At 49.3% G+C, this 16,898-nt stretch overlaps 1 protein-coding gene across 17 annotated transcripts in view; it reads right to left on the bottom strand.

The window, feature by feature from the left end:
• SMARCA4 (SWI/SNF related BAF chromatin remodeling complex subunit ATPase 4) overlaps positions 1-16,898 on the bottom strand; it is an 81,233-nt gene that overhangs the window by 17,201 nt on the left and 47,134 nt on the right. For 13 of the 17 annotated variants that reach the window (XM_087816733.1, XM_087816730.1, XM_087816729.1 and 10 more), the window contains 11 exons: positions 16,575-16,688; positions 15,525-15,632; positions 14,334-14,420; positions 13,464-13,510; positions 12,197-12,363; positions 9,586-9,749; positions 7,226-7,453; positions 6,876-6,974; positions 6,542-6,619; positions 5,653-5,871; positions 1,164-1,417 (listed from right to left, as the gene is read on the bottom strand). In XM_087816733.1, the coding sequence (XP_087672859.1) occupies positions 1,164-1,417; positions 5,653-5,871; positions 6,542-6,619; positions 6,876-6,974; positions 7,226-7,453; positions 9,586-9,749; positions 12,197-12,363; positions 13,464-13,510; positions 14,334-14,420; positions 15,525-15,632; positions 16,575-16,688 (1,565 nt within the window). Of the gene's footprint in view, positions 1-1,163; positions 1,418-2,900; positions 3,952-5,652; positions 5,872-6,541; positions 6,620-6,875; positions 6,975-7,225; positions 7,454-9,585; positions 9,750-12,196; positions 12,364-13,463; positions 13,511-14,333; positions 14,421-15,524; positions 15,633-16,574; positions 16,689-16,898 lie in introns of those variants that run through there. The other 4 variants (XM_016207901.2, XM_016207910.2, XM_016207908.2 and 1 more) reach the window with 2 other exon arrangements.

Here is a 16,898-nt window from a genome sequence, read left to right as displayed (position 1 = left end):
CCTCCCGCACGCAGCCCAACCAGGACCAGGGAATGAACCTGCAACCCAGGTACATGTCCTTGACCAGGAACAGAACCTGAGACCCTTTGGTGTGTGAGCCAATGCTCTAACCACTAAATCACACTAGCCAGGGCATAAGATTCTTTTTAAAGGTCACTGTATGTTTTATTTGGATACCACAGTTGTCACCCCCCCAAAATGTCATGCTTAGTAAGAGTCCCACCAAATGATGCACTAAGAGCTTATGCCTCAACACTTTTTGCTCCTACAGATTTAAGTTCTCCCTTACTTTGCTTCACGACTAATTGCAAAGCATTACTATAAAATCAAGCTGTACAACTCGTTATGGGGACAGTCATATCGGCTGGTATGAACCAGAAAGTGTAGTAAGACATGAGCGAGTGAGAGCATAAGCCAAGTTCTGGGCAAGGTGCAGGCCTTGTGTCCCTAGCCACCTTCTACAGCTCCACACTACAGCACCCTGCGCTGGTAGAATGTGCACGTCTCCTATGAAGGCTGTGGGAGAACCACTATTTTATTATTATTTAAATGGTACTTGTGACCAACCAACAGATCCACTGCAGCTGAAATCACATACTGTCTTGTATTTGGTGCGGTCAGTTAACATGTGGCTGACCTGCGATGGCCCAGCATGAAAACCAGGCTTGCTCATCGTATAAGTATGGGGACAGGGAAGTGAGTGGGGAGTCTATAGAAGGAAAGTCACACCCTTTCAGCTCCAGTAACTCCAGCCTCCATCATAAACCACTGGCCATGAGATCAGCGCCCATCATAGCACAGAACTCCTCTCCTTTCACCTCACCTCATCACTAACCTCAAACCTGCAGGCCACTCCTCATCATTCTGGGGCCTCTCCACCTGCTGTTGCTTTCGCTGGAGATCTCATCCCCAGATCTCCTTTCCTCAGGGCTCCTGGACCTCCCCACCATGCTTTATTTCCCTCTCCTCATGCCGACATCACTTGTATGCTCCCTTGATCCAGAACGTAAGTTCCATGAGGGCAGGGGCATTGCAACACATAGATTCAAACAATGTCTGTGGAATGACTGAGCCACTAATGGACTCACAGGCACATGGAAGGCCAGGCAAGGCACCTCAGAGGACCCCCAATGTCTGCTCACCCGCCCAATTCCTCGGCTTACCTGTCCTTATACTTGATAACGGCGTCCACGATCTTCTTCATCTTTTTGGTGAGGTTTGGCGGGTTGGGGGAGAGCTTCTCGGCAGGTGGCCGCCCACGCTTCTTTTGCTTCTTGCTCTCCTCATCCTTGTCACGGCTGCGGGTGCTGGTGGTCGGGGTGGAGGAGCCAGCGTCGCTGTCCCTCTTGCGTTTCCGAGATGATTTCTTCTGCCGGACCTCCTCTTCGATCTCCTCCAGCGTGCCCTCCTCGATGGCCTTCAGGGTCAATAGTGGTAAAATAGGACAGCCAGCACCGAGGTTGACAAGGAGAGGCCGAGGCGCAAACCCGTGGGGTCTGGCTGGGGCGGAACACACACCAGGGCTCTCACAGGCTCCGAAAGGCCATGAAAGGCTAGCTCTGCCTTTCCAGAGCACACCCCACCCATGTCTGTCCTTCACAAACAGAAGGCTGTACTTTAAGAATTAAAGAGTTGTATCTTCACTGTGTGGAGCCCATGAGAACGGACTCCTGTAATCCCTCCACCCAGAGGTGATATTTAATACTTGTGCTCTGGACCCGCTGCATCTTTTTTAAAAATTTGGGGTAAACAAGTTTTAAGTGCACAGTTCAGTGGCATTAGGTACATTCACATTGTGTGCAGCCACCACCACCATCCAGATCCAGGATCTCCCTTCCCTTTCCATGTACATATGCACAACTAAGACAGCATGGAATCGTTACCACATACCATATAATGACTCATGCTTTTGCTTACTATATCCTGGATACATTTCCTGCCGTCTTTCTGCAACATAATGTTTAATGCCTGTTTAGTATTTTGTTACACAAAGGGCCTTAATTGTTCTTGGGCGCTTGGGTTATTTCCATTATTTGTGGCGGGTGTGGCTATTCTACATAATGCCATGACTGACATCTGTCTTTTTTGTACAGATTAGTAGAAGAGAAACTGTTGAGTTGAAGGACATATTAATTTTAAAATGATCCTGATTTATTCATTCTGAATAAGTAACCTGCATGTTTATCCCTGAAAACAAAAAGAAGAAAAGCCAGGTTTCCAGGTGAGCTTGGAATCAAAAAAGGGAGTGGGGCCTGGACCCAAAGGGATATGCTGGTCACTCGTCTCTCATTTGTCAGCTATGACTATGAAATGGGCAGGGGGCCTGGCATGGAGGACACAGCAATGAACAGAGCCAGATGGACACTGACCAAACAGACTTCCCACAAATGTGATAACTGTATTGAGTGCCAGGAAGAAGGGTGAGTGGTGCGAAGGGTGAGACATGTCCTGCTTGGAGGTGTTGGAGAGAGCTTCCTAGAGGAGGTGGCATTGAAGCTGAGAAATGAAGGGTGGGGTGAGGTAAAGGCATCCATAAAGGCATCTTGGCCAAAGAAGCACCATGGAGGGCTTGCGGCAAACAGGAGAGACTGAAAGAAGATTGGCATGGGGGAGGGCATGTACTGCAGGCCCATGGAGGTGGATTAAATACTATCCTCCAAAATTCCATCTGGAACCTCAGAACGGGATCTTACTTGGAAACAATCTTTGCAGATGTAATTACTTAAGAATGGAGTGAGATGAGTTTATCCTGTGTTACGGTGGGCCCCAAATCCAATGAGAGTGACCTTATGAGAGATTGAAAAGGCCACACAGATAGACACAGGGTAGAGACCACATAAAGGTGGAGGCAGAGAATGGAATGATGGGGCCACAAGCCAAGGAATGCCAGAGCCGCCACAAGCCAAGGAATGCCAGAGCCACCACAAGCTGAAAGAGGCAAAGAAGGATCTTCCCCTAGAGCCTTCAGAGGGAACAGGGTCCTGCTGACACCTGGATTTTAGACTCCTAGCCCTCCAGAACTGTGAGAGAATAAATTACTACTGTCTTAAGCCACCAAGTTTGTGGTAATTGTTATGACAGCCCTAGGAATATCTAATACCAGAATCTTTGGTCCCATGGCCTGCAAGGCAAGAACCAGGATGATTCTGGAGGATTTTGGCAAACAGGGCATTAGAGTAGCTATCAAAAAAGTGGTGCCAGTTACACGTCCACCACTAAGAAAGGAGCATCCTTGTTTTGGGCAAACATATTTTTTATTAGTGTAAATTTTATTGAGTATGACATATAAAAAGGCATGTGCTCAATGGGGAAAGAAGTCTTTTCAACAAATGGTACTAGGACCACTGGATATCCACATGTAGGAGAATGAAGCTGGACCCTAACTTATAGCTATATACAAAATGAACTTAAAGGGGATCATGGACATAAATGTAAAAGCTGAACTCTAAAACTTGAAAGAAAATATAGTGGTAAATCTTTGTGACCTTGCACTTGGTGATGGATTCTCAGGCATGATACCAAAGGACAAGCAATGAGAAAAAAACAGATAAACTGGACTTCATCAAAATTAAAAAACTTTTGTGCTCAAAAGGACACCATGAAGAAGATAACCCACAGAACGGGAGAAAATATTCACAAATCATACATCTGATAAGAGACTTGTAAAAAAGATATGCAGGTAGTCAATAAACACATGAAAAGATGTTCCATGCCATTAGCCACCAGGGAAATGGAATTCAAAACCACAAAGAAACATCACTTTATACCACTGAAATGGTTAAAATAAAATAGATAATAACAAGTATTAACAAGGATGAGGAGAAATTCTCTCATATTCTGCTTGGGGGAATGTAAAAAGGTGCAGCTGCTCTGGAAAAGAGTTTGGCAATTCCATAAAAGGTCAAACATAGAAGTACCATTTGATCCAGCAATTCCACTTCTAGTATATACCTGAGAGAAATCAAAACATATGTCCTCACAAAACTTGTACACAAATGTTCATAGCAGCATTATTCAAAATAGCCAAAAAGTGGAAACCACCCAAGTGTCTGTCAACTGATGAATGGATAAACAAAATGTGGTATATATCTATTAAAAAAAATATTATTCAGCCTTGAAAAGAAACAGTATGTGCTACAGCATGGATAAACCATGAAAATATTATGCCTAGTGAAAGAAGCCAGACATCAAAGAATCACATGTTGCATGATGCTATTTATACGAAATGTCCAGAATAGGGTGACGGTCAATGGCTAGGGGGAATAAAGGGAAGGAAGACGCTAAAGAGGAAAGGAGTTCTTTTTGGGATGATGAGAATGTTCTAAAATTGATTTGTGATGATAGTTGTATGAATCTGTAAATACAGTGAAAACCACTGACTTGTACACCTTAAGTGGGTGAATTCTACAGTATATAAATTATACCTCAAAAAAAAAAAAGGGTACAAAACATTATTAGCATATGGGCAAAAGGCACCCACTGTCTCAAAAATGTGGGGCTGGTGATGCTCCACAGAAGCTGTTACAGATCTGTAACTGGGCCCAAGTTCCCTTGTCAGGGGTTTTCTTCCTGGTCCCAGAGCCCTGGGCAGAAAACAGGATACTCCACCCACCACACAAGAAGGTTAGCCTGGTTCCCTGGCATGTTTCAAGAGCCCCTCTCATGCACAGCTCAGTGGGCAAGTTTGCAAGTGTGGGGTCATCTAAGCTCCCAGGCAGGGACAGGGTCACAGTTAACCCAGGAGAACCCCAGGGTGTATGACCAGAGGCAGCATCTCTCATTCTGGGATGTGGCACTCAGCAGGGTAAAGCAAAAGCCACCACCTATCTTCTGGGAAGAGTTGCTTAAAGGACATTTAAAGAAAAAAATTATGTTAGAGAGAGAGGAAGGGAAAGGGAGAGATAGAAGCATTGAAGAGAGAGACATCACATCCAACGGCTGCCTCCTGCAAGCCCTACTGGGGATGAGCCCACAACCCAGCATTCCACTTCTAGTATATACCTGAGAGAAATCCTCACATATGACCTGTCCAGGAATTAAACCAGCAACCTCTTGGTGCATGGTTCAATGCTTAACCACTGAGTCACACCGGCCAGGTGCTTCAAGGACATTTTTATGAAATAACTTCCAGGTTGGATTTTTAATCATTACCTCTGCACTCAGTGTAGATGCAGTCTCCTCCCTCCTCCCAGCCTGGCCTGAAGTCCAGGTCCTAAGGATGGCGTGCTGTTGGGGCGATGTGTCCAAAGTGAGGCTCCCTGACCCTGTCAGCGCTTCCAATCACCTCGCAGGGCGACTGTATGTTCATTAATCTCTTGCTGTGTTTCCTATGGACAGACACTCAGGACACCTGACCTCAGTATGGTCTCAGTATGATCTGCACTGTTTTACTTAAGACTTGTGAAGAAGTGAACCCTCACACTGAAAAGGCCAATTTCACCCAGCAGTGAGTTTTGAGCTGCTTGGGGATGGTGTTGGTGTTCCTTCCTGCATCTGGTCAGGAGGAACTGAGCAAACCTGACCCTATGTTAGAAGTGAATGAAAACCAAGAACGGCTGAAGGGAACCTCAGGTTTCTGACAAAGGCCGAGTCACTGTGGTTGTGCCTCTCCTCCCCCAGCCCTGACCCTCACTGGCCCTCTCCAGCATATACCTTGAGCCACTGCTTCTCCGTCAGCGAGTCACTGTAGTCCACTTCCTTGCGGTGGCGGGAGCCACGGCCAAACATCTTCTCCTCTTCTTCCTCACAAGTCAGCCGCTCCACCTCGGCATCGTCCTTAATGATCCATGAGGGGAGCTCGTCCTCCTCCATCAGGCGCGGCTTCCGCTTGGGATTGCGGGCTTCCTCACGCCTGCGGTCCAGGTCCATGCGCTAGGGAGAGGGAAGGGTGGGAACAGGAGAGCAGCGTCAGCCCAGGGACAGCCAATGGGACATTCAAAGGGCATGTTGATAAGGGGCTGCTCTTTGCCTCAGGGACCAATGCCACAACAGTAGTTAAATAGCAGCTCTGGGTATTTCTATGGCCAAGGTGGCCTGGCTCCTACATCAGGCCCTGGCTAGGGGCTCTGCTTTAGGGGCAGAGAAAACTGTAAAAAATAGGGAGGCTGCAGAAGGGGGGCCAAAAGCCCGTCCCACCCAGGAGCATGATGTGTTGGTGACGAAGGTCCTCGCCAGCACCTTGGCTTTAGGCAGAATTAACATCCTCTGAAAGGGAGCCTCAAGGACAACAAACTCAGGAGGGCAGACATTTGGGGACTGAGGGTCACAAACGGAAGGATGGCTAGGTATGTGTCCCTCTACCTCTGACACTCTTAGGACATAGAAGAAAGATGGGTCAATTAGAAGGCATTGTGAGGCCACCTATGGCTCCATTACCCACCAGGGACAACACCCAAAAAACTAAGTGTTTTTGCTCTGAGATCATCATGGCCGGGACACATGAACCTCTCCAGGCTCCCAATTTCATGTGGGTGGAAAACCGAGCTCCCTGCAGGTGTGGGAGACAGAAACGCCAACCTCAACTCCTGCCTGTGGTGCTTACCATGAACAGGTCAAATTCCTCTTCGTGCCGGGCAATCATCTGATTCACGGTCTCGTCGTCGGGCACTTCATCTTCTTCCTACAAGATTTCACATGATTAGTTTGGGGGTGGAGAGGCCAGGGTGGGTGGTGGCCGGGCTCCGAGGTGAGCGGCGGCACCCATGGGAAATGAGCTGGTGGTCCCAGTCCGGCTGCGGTGGATGGAGACCCACACAGCAGCGAGAGGCACACACACACACGCACACGCACGCTCCGTGGGATCAGGGCCCTTGCTGGCCGTCTCAGCCGAGAAGCCGAGGATTGAATGGGCATGGAGACTGAACTACCCCTCTCACCTTTAGAGGTGGCTCCTCCAAGTCGGGGTTGACGCCCGCTGGCGGAGGGGCAGTGTGGGCGAAGCTGGCACTGCCGCTGCCCGTGCTGCAGTGTCTGCTCTGTGGATAAATAGAGGACTTCAGTCTCCAGGGCTGTCAATCCGGCATCTTTCACCAGCAGTTTAGAAAAAAAAAACCACTTCAAAGAAAAAGCAAGTACTCATCCTCTTTCCTTTCAGCCCACACTCCCTTTACTCCAAAGGGATGCAAAAAAAATAAGAATGCAAAAAAGGTAAAAAAACAAAAATGAAAGCCGCTCATGCATTCACCACTCACGCTGGGGAGGGGGTCAGGGCTGGGGCTGCCCTCACCTCGTCCTGCTCCTCGTGTTCCAGGATGGCCTGCAGGAAGGCGCGCCTCTCATGGCTGGAGGACTTCTGGTCAAACATGCCGGCCTGGATCACCTTCTGGTCAACATTGAGCTTGTACTTGGCCGCAGCCAGAATCTTCTCCTCCACACTGTTGACTGTGCAGAGGCGGAGCACACGCACCTCATTTTGCTGCCCAATGCGGTGGGCTCTGTCCTGCGCTTGCAGGTCCTGGGAAAGAAACACTGGTCAGTTCCAAGCAAGCTCTTTAGAGTTTTAAGGGGAGATGACTTGCGAAACTACTGGGAGAGGCAGGAGCTTCTGATTATTGTGTGGCTGCCTCCTGCCTGGCCATTCTGCCAGCCCCAACCAGCAGCTGCACAGCCGAAAGTTCAGGTACAGGATGTAGAGCCTCTACCAGGACAATTTCATCCCAAGTTCCTGCAGAAGTATCACTTTCTACCTTAGGGATACTTCAGAAATAACTCAAGAAGATAGCTCAGTTTTGGAGGACAACACCCGGTAGTTATATTCCCAAGCAGCTCCTGTCACAGCTGCATCAGTCCCCTTGCCTACAGGACCCTGTGCTTGGTGTGACTGTATCATGGTAAGGGTATCATTTACAGGATAGGGGCAAAGTTGGACAGCATGTTAGCGGTGCCTGCTTTGGTTATGGACCCTAGTACTTCCTTGCTATGCAACTGAAACCAGCCTCTCTGAACCTCAAGACTCACTCTATTGACACGAGGCCCTCTCCTGGCTATTGTGTGCACGAGAGAAGCAAGTGGGCATTGGGTGCTCAGCCTAGTGCCTGGTATCAGAGCTTATCACTAAGCTCTGATAAAGTAACAGCCATGACTGCCAACCCTATTTATATCATCACCCCCAGCACAGAACCAGGAGGGTGCCCATGATATACTGTCAGGGGGCCGGTGCTATGTGGGGCTGAGCTTGAAATTAGCATCTAATGGGAGATGCAGAGGCCACACACAGTTGGAGACATGAGTGCCCTGTGTTCACTTCTGGGCGCCCTGGCAGGGCCAGCAATTGATGACAGCTTCTAGGCCCTGCAGTGAGCTTAGTGGCCTCTGACACTCCCAGTGTGACAGAGGGAGGACAGGGCTCCATAGGCGCCTCTGCCTGCTGACACGAGAGGCATACCCCAAACACCTCTTGGGAAATCAGCCAGTAATTAAGGTCCAGGCAGGAATTACTCCCCCAGCTGACAGTAGGAAGGGATAATAGCAAACACCCAGGGTATTCATCCATCAGATGGGCTATCATTTACACACTGATAATGGGTGCCATGCCGCCAGGCTGTGGTAAGGCATACTCATGCTCCGTCTGTAGGAGAGAAACCTGGGAGTAGCTACTGGAGGCCACTTGGGCAAAAGCAACTATATCATGAAGGGGACACACCCATGGACCAAGCAATTCCACCTCTCAAGGTTGACCTGGCTGGTGCTCTAAGAGAGGAATAACAGGGTTCCCCAAGGGGCTAGTGGTCATGCGAAAAAACAGAAACCCAGGCACCTGATAACTGGACTTTGAGTTAAAAGTCTCAGGGCCACCATATGTTGAGACAGCCAGCAGCTGATTAATGGCTCAGTAGAGACCCAGTGTGCTCACACAGAGGCAAAACACACCAGCAGCTAAAGGGAAGGGTAACATCCTGGAAAATGCTACATTTTTGTGAAAAACAACACACAGGTTAGATGCTGGCACACACTCAGAGAAGAGCAAGATGGGTGGGGAAGGGTAAAAAAATGGTCTCTATGTTACTCTGTTACCAATATTTGCATTAAAAAAGTTATTTATAATAAAACATAGGAAAAAGTTAAATATTTAAAACTGTTATATCTATAAGATACCACATCCTTGCATCTACTGGCATATGACCCCATGGAGTGTATACAGGAAAGAAACAGAGCAGCAGTACACAAAGTGCATAAAATACGCCCCAAATTTTGTTTTACAAAAGCACAAGTGTGAGAGTGCTCGTTTGGAACAAGGCCTAGAAGGTCGTGTGTCACTAAAACAGTGACGATTATTGCCAGCTGGTAGGATTGGGGCCTTTCTGTTTTCTTTCCACATTTACATTAATACCAAGATTCTTTGTATATATGTTATATATGTAACAATGGAATATATTTTTGGCATGATTTGAACAAAAAACTATTTTTGGTTTGAGAAACAGAGGGAAATGGATACTCTGAGCTTCTCTCCAAAGGTCTCAGGAGCTATAGGTGCTGCTGTTGCTTCAGGGCCTGGGAAATGTCAAAGATGCCAGTGGCATTCATAACGGTGGGCAGGGTCTCCCTGAGGCCTCATGCCTCTCCCCTCAGGGTGCCAGAGGCTTTTACCTGGTGGGGGTTCCAGTCACTGTCAAAAATGATCACAGTATCAGCTGACTGGAGGTTCAGGCCGAGCCCCCCAGCCCGGGTGCTGAGCAGGAAGATGAAATACTCAGAGCCAGGCTCGTTGAAGGTTTTCAGCAGCATGCCCCGATCCTCCGCTTTTGTGGTTCCTGCCAAGTATGATGAGAACGGGGTTAGTGGGGTAACTGAGGGGGAGGTAAGTGGTGGCAAGGTGAGACACAAAGGAACTGTGCTTTGGTGAACAAAGACCACACCTACATGTGGCCCACTGGGGCCACCTGAGGCACAGCCACACTCAGCTCATAGCCCTGAGCTGCAATTGATGACTCAGATTTATAGTGATACTACTGAATGCCACTCTCCCCACCCTAGAAGGCAAGAATAAGCCCCACAAAGATGGCTGCACCTCCTCCATATAAAATGGGGAAGCTGTAAGAACTAGACCATGTGGGGGCTGAAGCCCAGCAAATAGCCGGGAAACGAGGGCTCCCCATCAGTGCTATTGTTACCACCAACCCCTGCCCACCAGCTAATGCTGATAACACTGCAACCCCCAAACAAGCAACTGGCCAGAGCTAAGAGCCTGCCCTCAACCCTACTGCAATGGGATTTCTCAGTTCAGAGAGAATTGCCTACAGTTAGGCACACAGGTGCCTTATTTCAGGGGCTCATATCCCTTTGGGCAGTAGGCTTCCAAGAGTTACAGTGACTCTCGGGTGTTGGCCCAGGACAAGATCCTCAGCATCATGTGTCAGAAAGGCATCTAAGCTCCTCATGTTGCTGCCAGCTCAGAGCAGAGGTGCCTTGCCAAATTCAGGAGTCATTTTTGGTGATGAAACAAAAAAATTAAACACTTCCTGAAACACACCTACATGTCCCAATGAACAGCACAATGGCCTGCTGGCCATCAGAGCCTGGGCTCCAGATGTGCCCAGAGCTGCAACATATCTGAGGAGGGGCTGAGGCCTTAAGTGGGGCAGGAAGATGCCTAGGAGGAGGCGCCACCTCCCAGGTCCCCAGCCCACACCCTTACTCTTACCACTCTGATAGTGGAAGGTTCATTTTTCACAATGTGTCACTGAACCCTTCCTCCATCCTTTACTAGACGTCCTACCTATGTGTCAGAGGCCATGAGAAGTACTAGGGATGAACTATGCTTAACCCACAAAGTCTTCATCTTTATGGAAATAACGCTTGTCATGGAAGAAAAAGGGGAATAAAAAGGTAGGTGGAGGGGCACTGTGGTGGGTGAAAACACGCTTTCCAAATACCATATAGCCTCTCCTCTGGGGGTGACACAGAAAAAAAATGAGCCCTCCCAAAGGATGGAACAGCTGAAGAGGCCAAGGCACAGAGAGAGGGGCAAGGTAAGACATATGATCAGATTTGTGTTTTTAAAGGTTGCCCTGACAGAATTCCAAAAAAGGCTGAGAAAGGCAAGATTCAGGGCAGGTTCTGGGTGGAGGCAGGAAGGGCAGAGATCAACCGATAATTAGCCCAGCAACCACCAGTCCAGGCTCTGTGAAACCACAGTTCCACAAGATGCACAGTGAAAAAAAAGACAGGCACAGGGGTTTGAGGTGTCCAGCCATGGAGATGGACTTGGCAATGTGCTTAAAGATTCTGAGAAGTTGTGCGGGGAATGAGAAAACCTTCTTAACCATGTTCACCCCTATGGCTCCCAAGTTCATTTTTCTCATGAGCCCTATTCAATCCTGCCATCTGACAGAGGATGGGGACTCCCTGTAGGGCCTCCCTGGCCATTTGACATGTTACATCACATGTCTTGCATGTTATCAGCATCTTACCCAGCCCACTCCTGCCCCAAGCTCCCATGCAGTGGGAAAAGGGCAGGTGTGCAGGACTCCCTATGGGTGTACAGGGTCACAGCCAAGCAGTGTTCCCAGGAGGGTCTTGCTGCTCTTACCCCTATAGCATCTGCTTCCCTCCCTCTCTTTCCCATTCTCAGTGTTCAAGGTTCCAGCAGGTACAAGACTGATTCCAGCTCCAGGCCTGACCAGTGATAGCTCCACAGCCACCTGGGCAATGGAGAAATGGGCATGTGGCTCATAACAGCCTAATGAGAGCCAGCCCCTGGAACTCTGGGGAAATGACAGGCTGCCTCTCTGTTGGGGACAATGAGCAGGCAGAAGGGAACCCTAGAGAAGATGCCCAAGGACAAAGAAGCCAACTCCAGAAAAGCCCCTCCAACATCATCTGGACACCTGGATCCAGCTGTGGTTGTTATGTGAGTCTATCAAGACTGTTTTCTTTATGCACACAGGCTATGGGTTTGTCACTTCCAACCAAAACAGGACTGCTGGGTACCCCTTAACCACTGGACCCAACATTGTAATGCCAAGATCTAGCCACTCCCCTGAGCCATGGGCTCTGATCCAGTTACAATGCTTCCAGAGCCCTCCCTCCCAGTTCTGAAAGGGTATGTAACTGAGCATGCTGCTGGGCTCATTCCTGCTAGTACACCTAGAGTCTCTGGGCCTCACTCGGCTTTACAAGGGAGGGCATACTGGCCACAAGCTCTGCCAGCAGTAGATAATGAGACCCCTTAACAAATGTCTCCCTTGGTCATACTCACCATCGAGCCTGAGGTATTTAAAGCCGCGATACGCAAAATAATCTTCCATGATCGTCATGAGGGAGGTCATCTGACAGAAGAGTAGCACTTTATGGTTGGTGGCACGAAGTTTGGGCAAAATTCTATCAAGGAGCTCAAATTTCCCTGAGGCTCGGTAAAGGTCCAGCCTGGCGAGCAGAGGGAGAAGGGAAGAATACACATAATGTTAACAACGGCACCTAGCAGGTGGGTAAAGGAGGAGGCACAGTCCTGTCTCCAGGCTAAACTGAACCAGCCTACATGGGCTGGTCATCAGGTTCAAGGGCACAGAAGTGACTTCCTAGGCATCCACTTTCTTCCATATTCAGCAAAGCCATTTCAACCCTACTAAAATAAACTCAGGCCATCTTTGGTAAGGGTGACCACTGTCCAACTTGGATACTTGTAAGTGAGAAGAGGTGCTATTAGTAACTACGCGGCAACAATGTCTCCATTTTGTTAAAGAACCAGGAAAAACAACTCATGCTGTAGAGTGCCCACATTGAACCACACATGGCTAAGGGCCACCGCAGGTACTCTTAGTCACTTCAGTCTACAACCCCTGGTTTACAGATGTGGAAACTGAGGCTAGGGAGACAGCACAACACAGCTGCTGCTGTGCCTGAGGCAGGACTCAAACTCATCTGAGGGACCCCATTATGCAATTTGGAATAAAAAATACACCTCAAAAGAACTTTTTTGCTCTTTGATGTGGTGCCTCTGCTCTTGAAAGTGGCTTAGTATCCTGGAGAAATGATGGTGACTTTAGCTATATGAACGTTTTTAGCAAGGCAGTTGGCAATGGGCAAATCCAGATGCAGCTTCCACGTCGAACACCAGGGGCTTAATAAAGCCTGGGCTGTACTTTATAAACAATGCCAGAGAAAACAGAACCATGGCAAGGTAGGTAGCACACCATACAGAGGATCTCTCTGTCAGCAGACAGTTTAGGCTCAGAGTGGTGACGAAAGCTGGCAAGGTTCACAGAGCCTTGAGGGAAGCGCCAGAGTGGGGCCTGGAAACCAGGTCAGCCTTAGGAATTCTGCCTCTTGGGATTAATGGTGGGCAACTCTCAACCTGTAGAGGGTTTTTATTTTCTTCTTTGTCTACATTTTCTAAATTTTCTGCCATGAACATAATGCCTCTGAAATCGGACCAATGTGACAATAGCAATAGAGCCATGAAAATGTGTGAGAAACACCACTACGTGGCCAGCCTGCCTACTCTATCCAGTGGGGAAGGTTCTCACCCTTGGACGATGCCGCCAGTAAACCCCAGGTGCTCAGAAAAGGACTCCTGTAATGAAATGAGAGAGAATTCAGTGGGAAGGCAGAAAGAGGCTGCCCAGTGCCACACCTCTGACCCCTCATACCAGCTTAGTAACTGCCCACAGTGGCTCTGAGGCCACACACAGATGTCAAACACAGCCTTTCTATGCCACCCATGTCCCTTCCCTCATGTTCTTCCAATAAAGGAAAGGAAGTCATGACATAACATTAAACCACCAAAATGAGCACACGAGGACAGTGCCCGCCAGAGATCATCCTGGGAGTGCTAAAAGGGAACCCCAGGGGCACCAGGGGCATTCCAACAACCCTGAAACGTTATGCCAAAACATGAACATATGTGTGCTTTCCAAGAGTAGGGATCAAAATTCTCAAAGGGCACCATGACCCAAAAGGTTATGACCCGGAGACTTCATAAAGAAGAAAGCTGTTCTGAGTTAATGCAATGACCCAAGATGGCCCCACATGTCACTGAGTGGGAAACGCTAGTACCTTTGAAATCAGAACAACGTAACGATAGGCAGTATGACCCCACCAGGTGAAAAATGACGTATAGAGGAGTTTCCTAATAACTTGTGGTTATGTGACAGTGGGCTTTCAGGGGCTTCCATTTCTATTTTCCTGCACTGTTTAGATTCCTTCCCATAAGCACTTGCAAACAGCAAATCAACAGAGACAAATGTACAGGCATTGCCTATTCAAAATTTTATAAACTGGTTTTTTTTAAGCTGTCAGGGAGAAGCAATCTAGCTCTGCCTGGGGGCTCAGCTGTGCCTGCTGTCCCTGGTGATGGGTGCTCAGGGCAGCGCCAGGCTGGGCAGAGGGGGCCTCACCTCAATGTGCTGGAACATATATGGGTGGTTGCAGATCTTCCTCAGCTGCATGATGGTGTTCATCAAGGTCTTGGTGCCACCTTTGCCCTACAGAGGAAGAAGAGTCTCCCAAATCGGGTCTTGTCTGGGTTGGGGTAGGATGGGTGGTGGAGAGATGACTATGGGAAGAATAGCTTTAGGGGCAGATATGGCTTGTGGCAGAGAAATCATGAGTGAAGAGCTAGCTCCTGTGGGGGGTCAGAGGCTTGAAACCAGTTCTGGGGGGAGAAGAGCCTGCCTGGCACATTGGAGGGGTGGAAGGTAGGGAGTAAGGGAAATAAGACTGACAGAACTGAGGCTGAATCAGAAACACTTTGCGAGGCTAGCTTCATTCATGAGAATTGTGGCAAGTCCCTTGGGGCTGTAGCCATGACTTAGTAAGATAGCTGGCTATAGGGAGAGAAAGGATTCAGGGGTTAGTGGGTGTTGTGGGATAGAAGTAAACCAGTAAACATGCTGCTGCCACAGCTCAGGTAAAAAAGGGCCCAAACAAAACATCTAGAGGAGGAAATAGGGAGGTAGGGCTAAGTTCGAGGTACTGGGTGCATAATCAAGAGACCTGGGAAGATAACTTCAGTTCTGGTGAGGGGAGCTGGACAAGGGGGGCACTGGGACCTCAGAGAGATCCCAGAAGGCAGCAGCTAGCCCAGCCCCCATTCTTCTCTACTGTAAACAAGCCTCACCCCTGGATGTCATTTGCTAACAAGGTGAAGGGGCTAAGTGTTCATGGCTGTTGGGGCAGCTTTTTCCCAGCTCGGAAGGTGGGGCTCACTAAAACCTTCTAATTCTGTGGGAGTTAGTGCTGGTCCCTATGCTCCCACTGTCACAACAATGGGGGATAACATTTCATAAACAAAGAGGACACCAGACAACAGCTGACTCGGGAGGGTCTTAGGGACTTAAGTGTGCCCCAAAATCAGCCCATGAGCCTCTGCTCACACAGCCTTACTGGCTGAGTCTGTTCACACCAGCCATGACTTAAGCAATAGCTCTGTAATGCCCTCAGGATCACCACCAGATGGGGCCCAGACCACAACAAGCTCCAGAGGTGGAAGGCCCACTGGTTACAGTGCGCTCAAGCCCCACACACCTGGATGCCCCGAACCCACCCGCCTTGGACACCTAGGTGGGGAAGGGGGGGCTTAGGTGAACCTTCTTATCCTTCTCGGAGCCATCGGTCAGCAGCACCCCCTTGGCCTGCATGTGCCGGTATAACACACGCTGCAGGGCAGACATGTCACACTTGATGACGTATTCCACCTGCAAGGGACACATAGCGCCATCAGTGGGGGTCCAGGGGCCCTGAGCATAATCCCCCACCTGAGCCCATCTCTCTCTGAGGCAGGATGTCTCTTGAGGATGTCATCCCGGGCCCTGGGATGTGTGCTCTGATTGAGGCACATGAGGGTGACTCACAACTGGGTGCATGAAGGAAGTCATGGACTACGGTAGATGTACCAGGGCAGAGAAACATGGAGGGGGAGTCCTGGGCTGCTCCTACCCTCTACAGCATCTGCTTCCCTCCCTCTCTTTCCCACTCTCAGTGCTCAAGGTTCCAGCAGGTACAAGACTGATTCCAGCTCCAGGCTTGACCAGTGATAGCTCCACAGCCACGTGGGCAATGAAGAGATGGGCATGTGGCTCATAGCAGCCTAATAACAGCCAGCCCCTGGAACTCTGGGGAAATGATGGGCTGTTTCTCTGTTGGGGGACACATGTGGTCACCTTCTGAAGGCCTCTCTATAGCTGGCCAGAAAACAAAGGGCAAGAATGACTGGAAGGGTGACTGTGGCCAAGAAGCCCATCTGGCCAGGGGGGAGGAGAGAGAGCCCTGGGACCACTGTGGTACTACTGGTCCCATGAACAAGAATTCAGGGTCATCTCATGATGGGGAGCAGCCCTGAGAGCCCATGGCCTCCAAGCTCTTGTGATGTGGTTGGGCAGGACCTGCCCAGGCATCTAGCCCACTGACAACACATGGGATTCTGTACTCTAACCTACTACCCCTGCCTTCCACTTTAGTGATCCAGACAGGGTGAGTGGCGATCGCCAGGATGGAGTGACTCTAGAATGCCAGTGTAAGACCAAGACCATGAGACCATAGGCCAAGGATGACAGGAGAGCCACCTAACCAGGCCCAACACAGGGAAGCCCCGTACAATGCTGTACTGTGCTTTCTTCTACATAAAACCCTCATGGTACCTTTTCAGGCAACTGAGCTTCAACCTCCTTCTTGAGCCGCCGGAGTAGGAAGGGCCGTAGCACTTTGTGGAGGCGACGAATAATGAGGATGGTCTCCTCCTCGTTCAGGTCCACCTGGCATTCCACAAGACTTGTAAACCAAGCGTTATTTCCAAAGGGGGGAAGGGGCATGACGAAGGGTGCACAGCTCAGGTAAAGAAGGGCCCAAACAAAACATCTAGAGTAGGAAACGGGGAGGCAGGGCTAAGCTGGGCCATCTGGAGTCACCCTGCACCTTGCCCCTCCTTTTCAGACTGCCTTCTGCTTTATGAGGTATGGAAAGGC

Source organism: Miniopterus natalensis, chromosome 4 (genome assembly GCF_054644295.1).
Source record: "Miniopterus natalensis isolate mMinNat1 chromosome 4, mMinNat1.hap1, whole genome shotgun sequence".
Lineage (NCBI taxonomy): Eukaryota > Metazoa > Chordata > Mammalia > Chiroptera > Miniopteridae > Miniopterus > Miniopterus natalensis.
This window is presented reverse-complemented; position numbering and strand designations above follow the sequence as displayed.